Source organism: Dasypus novemcinctus, chromosome 7 (genome assembly GCF_030445035.2).
Source record: "Dasypus novemcinctus isolate mDasNov1 chromosome 7, mDasNov1.1.hap2, whole genome shotgun sequence".
NCBI lineage: Eukaryota > Metazoa > Chordata > Mammalia > Cingulata > Dasypodidae > Dasypus > Dasypus novemcinctus.
Window position 1 is genome coordinate 97,683,509 of NC_080679.1, and position 20,113 is coordinate 97,703,621.

The window sequence follows — 20,113 nt, forward strand, 5'->3', positions numbered from 1 at the left end:
CCTAGTGCTTAGCTGGGATCCAGGTTCTTCATAACATAGTTTCTTCTGCATAGTGTTCCATTACTTCTCTACATATACCTTATGTATGTATAGATAATAATTTGGACCTAAGCCAAATTGATCTTTCCCCAAACATGCCACACCTCTAAGTTTCTCACCTCTAAGTTATTCCTCATGCTGTCCAATAAAGTTGGAATGTTCTTCTCTTATCATTTCCAGTTTTCAAAATTTTATCCAAAGTTTACTTAAAATGCTATTACAAAGCTTTGGATTCAAGACGGCTGATTGAACCCACACATTTATCTCCATGTTTCTCAAAATCTCAATGAGTTTTAAAGAAAATTTAATAATAGTAATACATAAATGATAAATCAATAATGGCAGTTAAAACAATAGGAAATGTTTTTTTATCTAGAAGTAGCATCTACTAGAAATTCTACACAAAATCTCATTCATAATGAAAAAAAAACTTTTAAATACCTAGGAGCACATTTATACCACTAAATGTGCAAGATCTATGCAAAGAAAACCACAAAACTTTACTGATGGACTTTTAAAAAAGGATCTAGATGGGAATATTTACATGGTAAAGTGTCAATTCTTGCAAAATACATCTACAAATTAAATGCAATCATTTAAAAAAAAAATCCAAGGGTTATTTTTCTGGAATTTGATAAACTAATTTTAAGTACCTCTGAAAGAGTAAAAGTACAAGAATATCCAAGCAAATTTTAGAAAAATGGGGGAGCTTGCCCTTTAGATATCAAAACATACAAAAGAGCTCAGTAGTAACTGAATTAGGAAAAGTCAAATAGATTAACTGAACAAAGGAGACTATACTTTTTTAGGAAAATTGATAAACTGCTTCTAAATTTTATTTGGTATATCCAAGGCAGGAATAGCCAAGACTGTCTTGAAGATAAAACAAGGTGGGAGGACTTCAAGGTGGGAGACAGCAAGATATGTTGTAAAGTTACAGTAACTAAAACAGTGTGGTGCTGGTGTCAGAATAGACAAATAGACCAGTGGGTAAAATAGAGAGCCCAGGAACAACTCATGATATGTGGACAAGAGTGATAAATGAGGGGAAGTGGTTGTGGCTCAAGTGATTGAGCTCCTGCCTACCACATGGGAAGTCCCAGGTTCGGTTCCCTGTGTCTCCTGGAGAAGACGAGCAAGACCGCAAGCTGGCACAATGGGCCAGCATGGCAAGCTGACACAACAAGAGATGCGAAGAAGAAAAACAATGAGAGACACGACAAAGAAGGGAGCTGAGATGGCTCAAGCAATTGAGTGCCTCTCTCCCACAGGGAGAGTTCCTGGTGCCTCCTAAAGAGAAGATGAGAAGATGAGAAGACAGAGACAGCACACAGCAAACGGACACAGAGAGCAGACACGAGATGATGCAAGAAAAAGAAACACAGATCCCCAGTGCCGCTGATGAGGATAGAAGCAGTCACAGAAGAACACACAGTGAATGGACACAGAGAGCAGACAACTGGGGGGGGGGGCGGGGAGGGGGGAAGAAGGGGAGAGAAAAAAGTCTAGGAAAAAAATCCAAATTCTTATGAATATTTTGTCACACAAGGTTGAACAGAGGGTATATTAGTTATCTCTTGCTACATAACACATCCCCATTAACTTAGAGGTGGAAACAATGCACATTCATTACCTCAGAGTTTCTATGAGTCAGGAGTTTGGGCCTGGCTTAGCAGGATCCTGTTTAGGGTCTGCAATGGCGATGTAGACCAGGCATTGTTCTTATCTGGAGGCTCTACTGGGGAAAGAGCCCACTTCCCAGCTTCCTCAGAAGGTCCAGTGACTCGTCTCTGAGGGCCCCGGGGTCTGGCTGCTAGCGGCAGGCTGACACAGTTCATGGGGGTCAGCCTGCCGCTAGCAGCCATGCTAAAGTTGCCATGCAGACTTCCCCAGCGTTGCCATGCAGACTTCCCCAGCGTGGCCGCTTCCTACGTCAAGCCAGCCAGGAGAGTCCCTAGAACAGGGGTTCTTAACCACGGGGGTCTGTGGAGAGATTTCAGGGGATCTGTGCCCCGAATTGAAAATTCAAAAAAGTATTATTTTTGTGGGGACACGTTGGTGCAGGTGTGATGTATTTATTAAATAATACACAGTATAGTGGGGACTTAGTAAGGGGTCCGTGGTTATCACCTGACTGGCAAAGGGGTCCGTGGAACACAAAAGGTTAACCCCTGCTTTGGAGCAAGTGTGCTAGCTAGTCAGAGTCTTAAATAACGTAATATAATCACGGGAGTGCCATTTCATCGCTTTTGCCATATTCTGCTGGTTAGAAGCTGCTCAGAGATCCCACCCACTGTCAAGGAGAGGGCCTTACATGAAAGTGTGAACAGCAGGAGGCAGGGATCATGGAACCACCTTAGTCTTTCTGCCACAAAGGTTTTTTTTTTTTGTCGAACTCACAACCATACTCACTGAAGATCCCAGAAAGAGAAGGACTGGCAGTGTGGCACACCCCAGCTTCCAGTGAGCCTGGGTGCCTTTGGTTGAGGGACTCGCTTCAGCACTTGAGATTTAGCTCTTTGTATATATTGTTGTTTGGTGAAAAAAAAAATTTATTTTTATTGATGAAAGCTATTTGTGAAGCCCCAAAGTAGAATCTCTCCCAATGGAACGTGTACAGCTATGATAACGAGTGGACTAAAACTATATGCAATAATGAGGATGACCCTCACATATTGTTGAGTGATAAAGAGAGGAAAAAGTACTAAAATATAATTAAATTGATACAAAGTTTATATAACAGACACTACTAGCCCAAGTATTAAAAGTCAAGTCCTGGTGCACTTGGTTGGGTAGTGGTGGGAAAGGAGCACAAGCAGGGCTTCTAGAGGGCTAATAATGTTCTGTTTTTTGATCTGGGTGCTGGTTACAAGTGAGGGTGAAAATTCAATGAGATGTACACTTAAATTTTTTTCCACTCTTCTGTGTAACTTTTCATCACAAAGCTTTAAAACTCCACTCTTCTAAGATGAAACACTTATATTCACTTTACCTATTTTCTTAAAACCTTTCTAAAATGTCAATAAATGGACTCTGAAAAGGAATAAATCCAAAGATAAAAAGAACACAGGAGAACACAGCCACAGCAGTTTGGAAGGGGAAATACTGAGTAATTGGGGAACTGATTTGGCAGAGGGGAGAAAGCTGAGGCCTAATTCGATACTGACCGGCAAAGTGAGTTACTCTGCAGAATCCCCGAAAGATTCCTAGCAGCACCAGGTTCAATCCAGAAGGGGGGCGATGGAAAGGGGCCCTCAGCAGGGGTGGTTAAAGGCTGTTTAAGATGGAGTTTTGAGTACTAGCTCCCCTTTGCTCTTTTCAGAGCCGGTGAATGTCCCTTCATCCCGCTGGCAGATGAAGGCACATTTATTATCTGCATAAGGTGAGAGTGAGACCTTATCACACCTGGCTATTGGCAATCAGTTTGTTTTGCACCAGGCAGGAGCTCTTTCTCTGGGGGAATCTGAGTAGCTCAAGAGAAAACAACCTAAACATTTTGGCAACAGGGGGCCTCAGTGTGACTCCTCTTCAGTGAACCCCAGCTTCAAGAAGCCCCATATAAAGACTCAGAGCATCTCATCCAGTCAGCTCTTTATTAAAGATGACTCTGCATTAAGAAGACAGTACAAATGATCACCACGTGACTGAGAAATGTCTCTAACACGAAATAGGGAGAAAATACACAAATTGGGGGAAACATTTTAGGAAACAGAATATGCAATGAGAAGAAAACTTTAAAAAACACCCTATCCTTAATATTCTCAGGGAGATAAGATATTGGATCAAGAAAGGAATATTTCAAAAAGGAACATTCAGATAACACAAAAGTATTTGCAGAAATTACAAAATGATAGCAAAAAAAGAATACTCAAAGAAGGGCCGCAAGATTAAACTGAGACCAGAAAGAAATTGAAAAATAGGAGAAAAGAGAGGAGGAAAATTAGAGCATCATTCTCAGACATCCTATACCTGAATAACAGGAATACCAAAAAGAGAACAGGAGAGACCATGAAAATAATTCAAGAGCATTTTCCAGAATTGATGTATATGAGTTTCCAGATTGAAAAGGAACCACTGAGTGCCATGAACAATGGATGGAAATAGACCCATGCCAAGGGATGTGAATACAATTTGGGGGAAGAAGAAGAGAACTTGCAAACTTTCAGGGAGGTTACAAAAATAGAAACAGAAATCAGATCACTGGCTTTGGACTGTTCCCCCTAGTACTGGAAGTTATTTTATGGTAGAGCAGTGACTCCAAAATAATCAAGGAACCTGATTTCCCACCTAGAATTCTATGCCCAGGTGAATGTCAATCAAGCCTGAGAATAGACTAAAGGTATTTTCAGGCATACTGATATTAAATTTTTACTTTCTAGCTATCCTTTCTCAGGTGAGAAATGTAAATTAATTGTTGGTAAGGATGTAAATTAGTGCAACTATTTTGTAGGGCAATTTGACATCTACCAATTTTTAAAAAGTGCGTATATCCTCTGCCTCAAGTCATTCTTCTAGAAATTTATGCTACAGAAATATTTCATACAGGTATGCAAAGATAATGTGCAGAGATGCTTACTGTGTGTGTTGTTTGTTTTGTAAATAGCAAAAAAACATTGAAACAACCTAAGTGTCTACCAATAAAGTAATGGTTAAATGCATTATACTTTATCCACTCAATGGAATTACTTGTAGAGATTAAACAGTCGGATATGTCTGTGAACAGTCATAAGATACCAACAATATATTGTTAAATACATAAAATTTGTCAATATCTATACTGAAAATAACAAACAATATAATCTCGACTACCTTTGAGATGCTTATTTTTTACTTTATGCAATTTTGTAATACATGTTTGAAAACTGAGTTTATATTATTTTTCAATTTAATGATACCCTTTAAAATATGCAATGAATAGTAAGTCAATTCTAGTTTACAGCTACTAAGAGAATAATCTCATATTACACAAATATTCCTGAGTCATAAGACCTGTGAGAACATATAAGATGACCAGGTACAACAAGTTAAGATAATAAAATGATGTTAAATTTTATTTACTGCAATATGAATCATGGAGTGATGACAGAACACATGTTTAAAGTATGAGATTACTTCTTACTATTTAACTAAAGAACTGTTATAATATGTGCAGTCTCAAATGCACATCAAGACCCAAGTAACACACAGGGTTTTCGTCTCAGTACAGAAGCAACCCTGGGGGGATTTGGAGGGAGTAAATCAAGGAAACTTGTCTTCAGATAGAAAACTGTTAGATATTTTTTACATAGTGAATGTCTTCCATTTGCCTAAAAGGGTTGTTTTTTTTTTTTTTTCCTCCCAGTAATTTACTGATTTCCATTTTATCTGCTCTTGTTTTGGGGAAATTGAGATTTTTTTGTACCTGTATTCACACTTTGCTTCTGTGAGTTAGGAGTCATCTGAGTTGATAGAAAATCAGTAGCCAAGCTGAGTATGAGGAAGGTCCTGCATTCTTAGCACTTAGCCTTACCTTTGAGGAGAAGAAATTGAACATGCTCTTGACCTGCCCTATTGATTTAGTAACTGACAAACGTTAGTCCTCGTCTCACGAATTATACCTGTGAATATCTTCTCTAGTGTCACCATCAAATACTTTCACCTGTAACTTCATTTCAGCACATTTTTATTGCTTTTGCTAACTTGATGTTTTCTGGATCTTATTCCTCTATTTTTCCTGTCAACATTGGTAACTTACCTGTAGCTCACATAGTGAGATGAGCTATACGAGGTGAGCTAAATGTTCATTTTTGTGCAGATTGGACAATTGCTATGAAGAAAGTAGTTACAGAGGGTCAAAGTCCCTGGAAGTCATGCTTATTTTCTCCTAAATTCTTCTGCATGAAGACAGTATTGAACGGGACTGCTGCAAATTAGAAATTGAACCTAAATTTGGACTCCATATGCTGAAAGTTAGGTAAAATTCCGTAACATTTTGAATAGTTCGAAGCAAGCAATTTGTTCCCCTTTATCCTTTAGTGGAATTGGTGAACAGGTGGTTTTCAGAAGATCACTCCATATATTTAGCTTCTGAAATTTGAGCAACTCAAAATCTGATTGGCTGCTCTTGCCACATGATAATTGAGAGCCCAGGCACCACGCTGGCTCTTGCCTGGGGTTCTCAGGAGGGGAGAGTTGGGAGAGGATTTGCTGCTGAGGAAATTTCTTTGATAGTTTGAAGGTAAGGCCAATTAATGGCTTTTCTTTATACTGTGTTCTCTCAGGAGAGGTGACATAACCTACCTGAAAATATTTTTCAAAGTTTTGGGGCCATAACTGGGGAAATGTTTCTATAACCTCTTTGTCCTCCTAGGACCCTACTAAAATCCGACATGGGGAGTATGTGACTCAAGGAGAGACCTATTGTAACCATTTATTGCTTGACTGAGTTGGGTCTCCTGTTTAATAAAATTAGTTTTTTGAAATTTTTTGTCTTTCATTATTTCTAAATATGTTAGCATGTAAAAGGATCTATGTTCTACGTTCCTATATTTATCCTGTTCTATGGGCTTCATTTGCCTCAGAAGGAGCGGCCGTTTCGCTAGCTTAACAAAACCAGCCATGTATTGGCTTACATGGCAAATACCTCTGGGTGAAGGACAGCTGCTCTAAGTCATCATCTCCTTGTGTGAAGAGAGTCCCCGTTTTCTAGCGTCAAACTAAGAAGGCCTTGAGAGATCCTTTCATTATGTACTAAGGTAGAACTTTGGGCCAAAGACTCACAATCTTATAAGTACATAACCCATTATTTCGACGTTTTGATATTTTTCAGGTTTGAACAAAGGCTACAGAAACCACAGAGAAAACTCCATACAAGCCAATGGTGTTCGGGAAGAAAATAAGCCCATTGCCTTGAGGTTTTTATATTTGTTTTAGAATCTATTGGCAGATTTACTTTTACGTGTTCTAATTTGCAGCATAAAATATACTGCGAAAAATGTATTTGAGAAGTATGGAGACTTAAATCAGTCCTTTCAGCGTTATGGTGCTGCAAGGAAAAATTCCAATTTCTTGCTTGAAAACGTCTTTCTCCAAGTGTTTGGAAATTTAAGGACTTTGTTACCTTGAGTCCAAATTCTCTCTCTTGCTTTACCTCAACTTCCTTTTACAACTTGAATTGAATTGATCTTGCAGCTAGAAGTAGCAGTACTAACACGTTATTGAAGGTTCAGGTTTTAGGGCATTATTTCCAATATTTCTCTTGCTTAGCCTGCAAAAATATGTGAATATGTAGAATAGATTATTTTTACATGATACTTTTTAATGATGTTATAAGACAATTTCAGTCCTGGGAGTAGAGTTTAATGTATTTCTATTTGCTTGGGGTATGAAAAGTTTGTAGGTGCCACTACTACTCTGGGAAAATGGCAGATGACGAAGAATATGAGGAGGTGGTGGAGGTAAGATGGAAAAAACCCAAATCTGACAGCAAAGTATTTTATGTAGCAATATTCAAGGCTGTGTAGGTGAATTAATCATTTGAAAAAGACATTGTCTATTATAAATTCACAAAAAGTCACCATTAAAACATAAGAAAGGATTATTTTATGTTCAGTTTCACTATAATTATGTGGGTTTTAGAATGAAAAGGAAATAACATTGTTTCCCACTTTCACTTTTCTTAAAATTTTCAAAAAACGAAGTGTAGGGTAACGGCAGATTTTAATTTTTCTTCTAAAACTACCTACTTCTTCATCTCCCAAACTTAGTGATCGAAGGGACAGAGGAGATGATGAGCAATTTTTGGTGACTGGACTCTATTTCTCAGAGTTTGCATCACAGTAGAGGAAAAAGCACTAGTTCTTTTCTTGCCTCAATCGGCTGATTTCCTACTGGACAATATGAGCTAAATTCTCAGAATAATCACAGTTATGTATATGATTTTTATATATTATGAAATTTATATTATGAGATTTGTATCTATACACACACATAAGTAAACTCAGGAGCCTCACAGTTGACAGCTGGAGTCACATTTTCCCACCAATTCCATTATGTTCACTCAGGTAATCAAAACAAATTTTTGCTTTTGAATTTTAGAAAAGAACAAAGAACATGGTGGGCATCTTGGAAAATTTCCTCTGGATTGTTGGTGAACACCTGCCGTGTTTTACAAACTTGTTAATTTTTTTGTTTAATTTTATATAATTTTGTTTTTATAGGGTTATAGTTTATTCTTGGTTATATTTTTAACCAGTTCTTGCCTTTATCTTCACAGTCTAGAAATAAAAGCTTAAGTCTTGGGACTATAATTCACATAAGTACATCACCATGAATCAGAAAGTGCTTAAAAATTACCAACTAATGATGATAATTTAACATATGGAAATCTCCAAGTACCTGATGCCTTGGAGGCAGTTTTGAAAATCTGTGATTTGCAATAAGACTGAAATTAACTGCAAGAGCATCCCAGTACCAAATTCCAGATGAAAGTGCCAAAATTTATCTTTGGAAAATTATGTTAGTGACAAGTCTATATTTAGATGAAGAAATGTTTTATTTTTATTTTTTATTCTACAGGAAAAAAAACTCCTTTCTATTACTCAAAGATGCTTCCCAAAACACAGTTCATCTCATACAATATAACATTCAACCTCTCTGGTTTAAATGCCATTGTCATGTTTTTAATGTTCAATATTATCACAAGCGTGCATTTTACTTTTGTCCCTAAGGGTAACAATAATCATTATTAAACACCAGAACAACTACCAGTTAAATTGTTTTCTCTGTGAGGGAAATACCAAGAACAGTTTTAGCCTCCAACTTAAATATCCTTTCTCTTTCTTCCTAAAATAATCATGTTCATCTGTCACTGAACATTGTGCTTAGTGATAGAGGTGATTGATTTAAGTAAAAATGGAGGGGGCTATTTTTAGGTCACCATTTTGCCATAATGTTCCCATCGCTGCTCTGGGCCTGACCAGCAGGTGCTTGCCTAATAGACCGCCTGCCAGAGAGTGTTTTGAACCAAGGTCTCTTTGGCCTCAAAAAAAAAAAAAGATGCCATGACAATGGGATCATGGAGGATTCAAGTAAATGGTCGGAGAAGAGTTAAAACATAAACAGGAATTAGCTTTAAAAATACATCTCCTGGGATCTGGATTATCTGAAATAAAATTGTACAAAGATGTATCAGCTAATTAGTGGCACAAGTTCTTTGAAAATGTGAGATTTGGCATGCAAGTTAATGCCAATCATTTGGATAAGACTGCCTTTTTTCAGCTTATTTCTAAGGCACATTTGTCAATGCTGAGAGTCCAACAAAGGTAAAATTCCGTGGCTACCAAAGAGCTGCATTTACTTGGATGCCAAGGAAATCCAAAATAGTTATAAATCATTTATTTTAGTTAAGATTCTTCTGAAGCCACTCATAATTTGCATAGCCAGGTGAAGGGCTCCATGGTAGTGACATCAGCATCAAATGATATTTCCTCAAGTGTCTAAATGGTATTTTCCAAGTGCTGAAGACACAAGCTCGTAAAGGAGAAATTCTCTGTCCTGTAAGAGCGTGTGATTTCTGCTGCTATGTGAAAGGATATACAGACAAAATTAGATTTTAAATTAAACAAACAAACTGCACAGGAGCAAAGAGAGGGTGAGAGTGAGTGATATTGGGCAAGTTGTATACTGATTTGACCGCAAGTGAACTAGAGCAGGTGGCTTATTGATGATTTTTGAAGCCTTTGGTGAGCATTACCTGAACCAAGGGTGGTGGAAAGGAGGTCACTGATGGACATTTTGGATCTTAATGTTTTCCCCTTCCCTCAAGTATGTATTTTGGTGACAGAGATAAGAAAAATGAAGTATATTTTTTGTTGACTGCAAAAATGAGCCAAGTATTTCACTTTTTGTCCCTATTTTAAATACCTTTTCTTGTGTGCCTTGGCCTCAACAAGCCTTTCCTTCTTTCACCCAGCAGAGCTGGGTGAGGCTGGAGGCAGGATTCCACTCTCTCTACGCATCTGAGACAAAATGTCAGCCAGTTCCTATCAGCATCTATTTATTGCTGGTGATGTCAGAAGTAGAATAAAAGTAGGCTGCTTTCAGACCCCGGCTACTAGCATCTCAGAGCCAGCATTGACAGGTTGCAACCTAACTTCACCACCTTTTGCAATGAGGAATCATTTCATATTTTCCTTTTCCCATTGGCATTTGCAAATTTTCATCTTTGCGCCCAATTTAGGACCTTCACACCACTGGAAGGGACTGGCCTATACTCCAAAAGAAATTTTTATTACTTAGTAACCAGGGGGAATTAGGAATAATTGAGATGTGTGTGTGCTTTTGGATCTTATTATTTCCATTTTAAAAACCATTCACATTGAGCTTTCTTTTTCTGTTATTGTTACTAAGCGGTGAGTTACTGCACAGTTCCTCTCTTCTGAACCCAATTGCCAATTCTATCTTGGCTACCCCAAGGAAAAATTTTAGTTGTCCCAAATTCATAGCTTCCCCTGATTCATAACCATCTGCAGGCAACTTTCTCATCACTCTGAATCCATTGGATGACATTCACCTTGGCTTTCCTGAAGTTTCACAAGGTTAAAATGCATTGCAAAGAACGAACAGTTTCCCTCATCTACCTCCTTCCCATAGATATCCCAAACCAACCGAGCTAGTGAAGTTACCTGAGTGGCTAAGCTGAGGCAGAGGAGAGGTGACTTCTGCATTGGTTCTCACAAAGATACCTATGTGCTCTATTTATAGTACTTCACAGAAGAGACAGTCTATGAAGGGGTGCCAGGGCAGGTAAGGCCCAGCCCCCACCTGCATTAATTGCATGCTAATTAACGCACAAAGAACCCCCTCCTCTCTCAGACCCCAGGGCCACCAGGCTGGCAAAAGGGAGTATCTGAGTGGGGATTGCTCACCTTGTGTGCTCAGCAGTTGGTGGTAAAAGAACATTCCCTGACTGACAAGTTAGTTCACTGTTTTTGCTGTTTGACATATCCAAGATGGTAGGAGATGGTTTCCACCATTGCTCACATGGTGTTTTTTGGTGAGCGTGATGCTGATTAGAGCAATGCCAGTGGCTCTTATCACTTCTGATGAGCACCAAGGATGGCCTTGGACTTGTGATGTGCATATGGGCCAACACCAGTTCCATTGCATAGACTCGTAATTTGTGGGATGCCATCTAGGCCACAGGGATGCTCTCCCTGATAATGCAATGATAGCCTATTCAGATTTAACACATTAGGAATTCTTGGAAAGCCATTTCCATCAATATTTCAAGTTCCAAAGTTGGAACTCTTTTTCTCTCTCATAATGAAGCTTTGCTTTGTTTTCTGCATGAATCTGCTTTCCTTTGAGCATGACAAGTAGTGATGGATGGTTAACCCTGAAGCCAGCTCAGAGGGCCTGTGACTAAATGAAAACTAACATCTGAAGATGGTGTAAAGTGGCTAGTTTCTCACAGCAAATCATATATTAGTAATAAAGTGCAAAAAGCAATCTATTCGCCATGATCTGGTAACACTTGGTTGAGTTTTCACAGGTATACAATTTCCTTTTTATTTAAGTCTCTCTTTTAATAGTTGATGACAGAAATCTTCCTTTGGTACAGATGATATTAGCTGTGAAGGAAATTATACTATAACATGAGTTTAAGACGTGAGTGCTGATCTTACTTTCTTACATACAAGATTTTTAACCTAGAGATAGACCCAACCATTGGGCCTTAGTTTCTTCCACTATACCCTATAGTAAGAAACAGTCATTTTCCACCTAGGTTTATTAGTGTAAATGGCACTATAGTTCATATTAATTAAATGACTAAGCCAAGAGAATAGTAATCACTTATAGATGTGATTCATTTTTTAAAAGTTCATTATTTCTCTCCTATAATAAGAATGCCTACATGCCTGTAGAACAAGAAATCTGACTTTTTCTTAGACTCATTTAAAAGTTAATATCAAAGTCAAGAATCTGAGTTTTCTTGGATGGTCTTAACCCTTTGTTCTCTGGTCTGTAGTTGACTTTTACTTTACCCAGACAATTTTTAAAGAGTTGTAAATGTTTTAAGAATATTTGATTTCCTATTTTCACCCTACCTTGAAGTGTTTGTCTTCCTGCAAGTGGGATTTTAAGGCAATGTTGCAAATGAATAATCTCTAACAATCATCGTTCAGATTTATGTTAAAGTAATATGCCTTCATGTGGGCATGGTGTGTGTAGTTTCATGCTTTGGCTTGTTGGGGGTATGAAGAAGTGACACTAAGAGTGAAAATCTGAGTTGGAGTGGGAACAACGTAAAGCACAGATATTACTTTCATAACCTTGTTGAATTGCACCTCAAATTTTCAGACAATAACAGAAATCTATGAAACCACAACAACAAGGACATCTGACTATGAGCAAGCAGACACTTCCAAACCAGCGCTGGCACAGCCAGCTCCGGCAAAGCCGGCGGAGAGGAAGAGAGTCACCCGGAAGAAAGTGGACTCTTCGAAGTTCATGACCCCGTACATTGCACACAGTCAGAAAATGCAGGATCTCTTCAGCTCTGTAAGTTTCAAACCACTTCCTGCTAACCTTGCTTTATTATTGAGATTGTGCTAATCTCAACCAACCTTGTTTTGGATGCTCGCTGGGTTTTTTTCCTCAACGTTGTATGAGATAAAAACTTATTTTTCAGAGATATAAGCTCTTTTCTTGAGATTCTTGAATTTTCCTTTCATGTAATTCATTGCACCATTACTGATATCAGTAAAGACATACTTAATGAAATTACTCCTGCAAAGTAAGGGTATGGCCAATTATAAAGAATTTACTGGTATTTCATCATTATTATTTAGCCAGTCTAGAATAATGAAATCATAAGTGTGGATTTCATTGACATCAATTGATAGAAGCTAAGTAACATATTTTTAAACCATGTCTGAGTAGAATAACCCCTTAACTAGATATATAAAATGTCTTTAAGAAGTGTATAGTGGTTTCGAAAAGCATTGTCAGACTAAGAATTCATTTGAAATTGAGAATCATAGTTCGACTCTATCCTAGAGCAGTGGTTTTGAACTGTAGCTGCCCATTGGGATCTCTTAGGAGCTTTAAAACTCTATGTCCAGGCCATTCTAGTTCAGTGGGTATGCAATTGGGGCCTGTGCAACAGGATTTCTCAAAGCTTCCCAGGAGATTCTAATATGCAGCCCAGGTTGAGAATCACTTGTGTCCACTGTCCCTAACCTTTTGAATTCTCGTGTACAATTCTCTAAGTTACACTGACTAGCAGCAGATTCCAACCCATGTCAGTGGATATTATTTGTTGATTGTCTGTGGTGTGCTCAGGTCTACTAGGTTGTGCAGTTAGGCCTCTACGGTTGTGAAAAAATAAAAAATAAAGTGGTAAAACATTGGATTTTACAGGACTATTGTTTATGGTTTATGTCAAAAGCATCCTGTTGTGGTTGGCCAATAAATATTCACTTTTGCTGAGTGTTAAATCCTAGAACTATTTGGTAAATTTCTAATTAAGGCTTTAAATGATTCTTGAGTGATCTAAGACTTAGGTTAATAAGTGAGAATTTTTTCTTGCTTCCAAAGACAGAAAAAAATTATCAGTTAATTGCCATAAAATATCATTAATTCAGACAACAACTAGATAGCTGAGGACTATCATATTTTTAAAAGCAATTAGTAGTCACTATTATAATTTAGATTGTTGACTACTCCACTCAAAGATACTCTTGAAGCATTAATAATGATAAATTATGTATACTATTATTAAAGTAAGGACTCATGGTATACTTCGCAGAAGTAATAAAATTGCACTCTTTTTCAAAATACTCCATAATTCAGACTTTTCATTAATTCAAACCAGTTTCTCAGCTATCCAATCCATTGATGGCTAGCTGTAATTTCTGAATTGAGTGCTTTTGCTTGGTTTTAGCAATCAAATCTTTTAAGACTTGTCGCAATTTCTATATTCATTTTCTAAAATGATTGAAGTTTAGGCCTTTTTATGCCTGCATTCGGGCAAAAAAATTGAGAGAATCATTTTAGGACACTTGCAAGACAATAATCTGTAATAAGTTCTCCAGGATTCTACCATGTGCACAAAGAACAATTAACAAATCTATTTTAGTTTTTTTACTGAGAGACAGGGTAGGGAACAAAAAGAAAGCTGTTACAACTGGTGATTGTTACAACTTGGAAGGATTTTTTTAATCAGATGGGGAGGAATATGTTATTTGAATTTTCTGCTGGTGACTTCTCATGTTTTAGGCACATGTCTGATATTCTTTTCAGAATAAGTACAAGGAAAACTTTGAGAAAGCAAAAGGTCAACCTTATGCCAGCACAAGCGATACTCCAGAACTTCGCAGAATCAAAAAAGTGCAAGATCAACTCAGTGAGGTAGGCTGCATTGCTAAAATAAAGGGGAGAGAGATTTTTAAAATATGCCCATCACAAGGGATTGAGAACTCTAAATATGGATAGAGAGAATAAGGGGCTGAGTTATTCTAGAGAGATCTAGAGATCTAGATCCGGAGATGTAGAGAAAGCATTGACCATAGGTTATGTTGCTTTAAGAATGAACCCAAAGGACTTCTAAAAGCTTCACACAGCAATTTAGCTTAAGGGATGACATTGAGATGGGAGCTCCAACTTTGGTCCTTGAGTTGGAGCACCATGAGCCCAAGAAGCAGCAAGCTAAAATTGGCCCAGGAAATCAGACAAGCAGTGCATGCAAGGGTTCTGTGGATCTTTGAAGATGACAGTATTCTAGCTAACATGCAGTAATGTTGCTCTGTAATGGAGACAGAGTCACTGCATTAACACTCTTTGCTATAAGATACTCTATAATACACATACACACTCAAGCTTGTCATGGACCACACTAATTGAACGTTATTTCTACAGGTGAAGTATCGAATGGATGGCGATGTTGCCAAAACGATTTGTCATGTAGACGAAAAAGCAAAGGACATTGAACATGCAAAGAAAGTGTCGCAGCAAGTCAGCAAGGTAAGGCTGGACCATGGGATGGATGGGTGGGAAACTGAACAGCATGCACATTACCTCTGCCTTGTCTAGAAGAGAAAATTGAATAGACATCATCCTGTTCACCTGTCCCACTTGAATCCATATGGATTGTGATCTCTAAAGCCCACTTGCATCAATGAGGCCATAGAGACAACCGACATGCCCTGGGGGAGCCACAGAGGACTACAGAGCCCATGTCCTGCCCAAAGGGGCAGTTGTGTCTCAGCTCCAGGCAATTGCTGTCATCCTGAATGTAGTCCCAGTGTTGCCAGAGTCTATTTTTTCTCTTAAAGAAGCTGGGAATCTGGACTTTTATGTGAAATCTCCATATTTCAAATGTAGACAACTAATTTAAAACATGCTTTTAAATACCATGTAAGCTGAATGAAATATGTCTGCCATTCTAATCCAGCCAATGTCTGATAGGTTCCAACCTTTGAAAGAAATCTATAGAATATCAGAATCATGATTTATTTTAAAAATTTGGAATTTTCAAGTAAAATCTTATTAACACAGGAAAAACGTTATAGAATGTTGACGTGGCCAATGTTTTCCTAATAATACATCCAGCAGCCTTTGTGTGAGAACACTTTGAATGTGGAAAGGTTCTTCAAGGCACTCCCATTTGTTCTCGAAATCCTCATGCCTGTGAGTGAGATATCAAGCAGTAGATCCTTTGCCTTTTTAAATTAAAAAAAAATTTTTGTTTTGAAATCAGTTCTCCTGGGGAGTGGATGTAGCTCAGTGGTTGAGTGCCTGCTTCCTATGTATGAGGTCCTGGGTTCAATACCTGGTACCTCCTAAAAAAAATCAACTCTACTGAAGTACAGTTTATGTACAATAAAATTTATACCTCTTAAATATATAGGTTGATGAGTTTCAGCAAATATGTACCCATGCAACTACCACCACTGTCAAGATATAGAACATTTTCATTTCTCCATAGCTTTGCAATCACTCTAATCTACCTCTGGCCCTGGGCCACCACTGCTCTGCTTTCTGTCACCTTTTCGTTTGGTCTGTTCTTGAAACTAAAGAGTCTACTGCACATTATGCACTTTTTTGTGTCCAGCTATTTTTGCTTAGCATAATTTCTGAAATTCATGCATGTTGTATCAGTACTTCATTCCTTTTTATTGCTGAATAGCATTCCATTGCAAGTTACACCGTAATTTGTTTATTCGTTCACCTGCTGATGGCTGTTTGGGTTATCTGTCTAGGTTTTATACAAGCAGAACTGGGAGGACACCAAGGATAAGTACCTGCTTCCCCCTGATGCCCCTGAACTTGTCCAGGCCATTAAGAACACAGCCATGTTCAGTAAGGTAAAGGCTTATGCTCCGTAGTTGCTTTATCTTCCTGACAACATCACCCCGCCGCATCATTTACAAGAACACTCAGGAAACTCTTGATAAGCCAGAACACAGTGTTCCACTCAGTTGGGGAGTAGCCTTGAGACATATGTGGCTAGAGAGGTGGGGACTGGCAAGGAGGGCACTGAGAAGAAAGCTCTCCGGCAAAGAGAAGGCAAGGGTCCTGCAGGAAATCTGAGCAACCTGGGGGGAAAGTAGGTGGGGAAAATGAAGATGTGCTTGAAAAGCAGCTGAGACAGCCACACAAAATATTATTTGAACTTTTTCTGTAGACCCTATGCTCACAATTTGGATATCCCTATCACTTTTATTAAAGGTTTATTTTGTGACAGAAACTATACTAGGTGCTTCCTGCCGCCTTACACTTGTATTAGCTCTTGTTACAGGAGGCAGGTAAAGCCACAAGGAGGAGATGAAAGAAAATCAGACCTGTCTGCCTTTCTGAAAATAAGGTTTTTCAGGAGAAGCAGGGCAAGCTATCAATGAAAATGACTTGGATTGGATGGAAAGTGGGAGGTTATCTGTGAATTTCATTCACTTTGCTCTCACCTTCCCCTTGGTTCTGTATGCTATTGATTGATTAATTCAAGATTACGTATTTTATATATGTGGTTTTACTTTCTCATAAGTTTTTACTCTTTTCTGATTCAGAAACAGTACACTGAAGACTGGGAAGCAGACAAAAGTTTGTTTTACCCATATAATGATAGCCCGGAGCTGAGGAGGGTTGCCCAAGCCCAGAAGGCGCTAAGTGATGTAAGTGAAGAGCGGTTGGTACCATTTGGAAGTGTGGAACCAGGAAACCTTGAATTATGTCTTCTGGCCAGGTGTTCATTGCAGTTTTCCTTTAAAAAAGTCTAAGCGCTCTTAGTGCAGAGGAATATGTCTAGAGTCATTATAATTTATGATGTCTAATTTAAATTAATATAATTATAATTTATAGTAGGTACAATTTAGTTCAACCTCTTCTTTTTACAGGCAAGGAACTTGAGTCTCGGGTCACAAAGGTAGGCAGTGACACAACCCAGACTCAAATCCAGGTCTTCTGTACCAAGACCAATGTTCCTGCCACTAGAGCATGTGTCCTCCTTTCCCCTGGGCTTGAGTAGAAGTTATTTTGTGACAGTGGAGTGGCATTTTTTGGCCACTTTCCCAAATCTATTATGTGAACAATGTTGAAGAGTTCTGCTTTACTCTCCAAATCAGAAGTTCTGAATTTTGGTGTGTGTTTCTTATTCTGCACTGGGGATCTGAGCAATGCCCTTGTCTCGGCAAGTTACCCCACATAGAGCTCTGGCCATTATGTGTTCACAGAGGATCTTTCAGGCTTATCAAGAAGTCAGAAGTCCCATCTGCCAGGATTTTAGTATCTTAGACTTTGAAAGCTGTATACTAGAGGAACACAAGGGGCTAAATAGAATCTTATGGTTGAAACCAAGAACAACAGCAGAGAGCCCCCACTTTGACAGAAACTTTGCTTCCTTTTACTTTGTTTCTTGGCCCCTGGATTTGCTTGAGGCCACCTTGAAAATTCAAAGACTTGGTTTTACTTGGGGATCGGATGTGGCTCAATCAGTTGAGCCCCTGCTTCCCACACGGATGTCCCAAGTTCAATCTCCAGTGCCTCCTAAAAACAAAACAATGAAAAACAAACAACAAATGATAAAACCAGCTCAAGGGAGCTGATGTAGTTCAGTGGTTGAGCACCGGCTTCCCATACAAAAGGTTCCAGTTCAATCCCTGGCTCTGATACCTGAGGAAAAAAAAAAAGGAAAATCCCAAGACTGCTGCTTAATCTTGAGAAGAGCACTATATTAGAAAACTACAAATTAATTTATAATCCATTGTCAGCTAGGCCTTGCAAACTCTGAACTTAACAAGCCAGTTGGCATCTTGAAACTTATTTATTTGGATTTATTTTCAAAGGATTTTAGAGAGCTAGGTTGCCGTAAACTGAAATTATATATACTCATTTGATGGTATTTCCAACGTTTCAGGTCTAATTTGTATCCTCTTTCACTTAGTATAACCTGCAAATTTAATGGATATATTTTCTATTCCAGATTCTATATATTCAGTTAAAATATAGTTATTGTTTTAGTTTTCTAAAGGATGCCAAGACAATTTACCAGAATTGAGCTGGCTTTTACAATGGGGATTTATTAGGTTGCAAGCTTATAGTTCTGAGGTCATGAAAGTGTCCAAGTCCAGGCACCATCAGGAGATGCTTTCTCTCCAAGCTGCAACTGTAGTTGATCAGACACATGGCAGTGTGCCCTGTGGGCCTTGTTGCTTTCAGCTTCTGGTTTTAGTGGCTTCTTCTCAGCTTCTGTGTTCCATTAATTTCAGCATCTGGCTCCCAGGCCCTTCTATCTCAATTTCTGGGGGTTTCTCTCTGTTTCTGTGACTCCACTGTCTCCAATTTATAAAAGACTCCAGTAAGAGGATTAAGATCCACCCTGAGCTATACCTTACTAGAGTAATCTAATCAAATAGCCCTTAACTGGATCTAATCTAATGAAAGGTTCACAATAGGTTCACAACCATAGGAATGGACAGATGTATGAACATAATTTTCTGAGGTCCATAAAAAGCTCAAACTACCACAGTTATATTCTAAACCTTCCATAGGGTTAGTTAGGGAATTAAGAAGGGGTGATGAAACTTTCATGTCATTTAGTACATAGTGTTGTTTTCAGCGTGGGGGAACCTCCTGCTTCTCAAGATTAAATTTTTGGTTCTGTATCTCATAGATACATAATATTATAAGGTAGCCTTTATCAAGTGATCAATAATTATTAATTGAAAGTCCATCTTGCCTACATACCTGGCAGGATAGGAAAGTATGACAAGAGCTTTTGATCCTTTTCCCTAAGAATTTATAATCAGGTTGGTAAGATGAAAGGGCTCTATACCACACAACAAGAAAAAAGTAAACACAAGAAAACAAGACTACTGAAAGAAAGATGGGATAAATGTGAGTAATCAGAGAAGGATGCAGTGGTGGTGACCCTGAGGTGATGAGTGGTGATGCAGAGGAAAGGTATTTCAGGTAGAGAGAGGGCTTGACCAAATGGAGAGTGGTGAAATAAGCCCAGCATTGTAGGGGACAAAGATAGTGAATGCTGGGAGGGTGGGTCTCATTTGGAGGGCAGGTGTGAGAAAACTGGCAGTTGGATAGGTAGGAGGACTTGAAAATCTGACAGGATATGGCAGGCAATGAAGAGCCATCATAGACTTTGATGAAGAAATTAAGATAAAAGCAGAATTTGAAGAAATTTTGATGGACAGTGTGATGAGCTGAACTAGGAAAAACTGAAAATCAGGAATTGTAAAGGCTGCTTTAGTCATAGAGACTAGATAAGAGGGATGATGGGGTACAAAAGGAGGGGACAAAGGGAATCTGAAGGTAATAAATAAGCAAGAAAATAAAGAAGAAAAATAAATAAATAAATAAAAGAAAGTAATGACATTGGCTATTGGAGACAAAGAGAGAAAGGAACCATAAATGAGTTTATGATCATAGACTGGAAGTCCGGGCAATTAGGGGTATGACTGATAAGGATACACCAATGGAATGACAGAGTTGAGATAATGGAAGGAACATTCAGAGTGAAGCATCCTTTCGATAAATTAGAAATTTAGTACTATTGTAGAGGTGTTAGGTGAGGACAAGA

General features: G+C 38.4%; 1 protein-coding gene across 10 annotated transcripts in view; it reads left to right on the forward strand.

The window, feature by feature from the left end:
• Nucleotides 1-6,168: 6,168 nt before the first annotated feature.
• Nucleotides 6,169-20,113, forward strand: part of NEB (nebulin) — a 220,411-nt gene continuing 206,466 nt past the window's right edge. For all 10 annotated transcript variants that reach the window (XM_058300922.1, XM_058300921.1, XM_058300925.2 and 7 more), the window contains exons 1-9: nt 6,169-6,256; nt 6,848-6,932; nt 7,411-7,475; nt 10,783-10,824; nt 12,382-12,582; nt 14,326-14,433; nt 14,941-15,045; nt 16,284-16,388; nt 17,088-17,192. In XM_058300922.1, the coding sequence (XP_058156905.1) occupies nt 7,440-7,475; nt 10,783-10,824; nt 12,382-12,582; nt 14,326-14,433; nt 14,941-15,045; nt 16,284-16,388; nt 17,088-17,192 (702 nt within the window). In that variant the 5' untranslated portion in view covers nt 6,169-6,256; nt 6,848-6,932; nt 7,411-7,439. The remainder of the gene's footprint in view (nt 6,257-6,847; nt 6,933-7,410; nt 7,476-10,782; nt 10,825-12,381; nt 12,583-14,325; nt 14,434-14,940; nt 15,046-16,283; nt 16,389-17,087; nt 17,193-20,113) is intronic.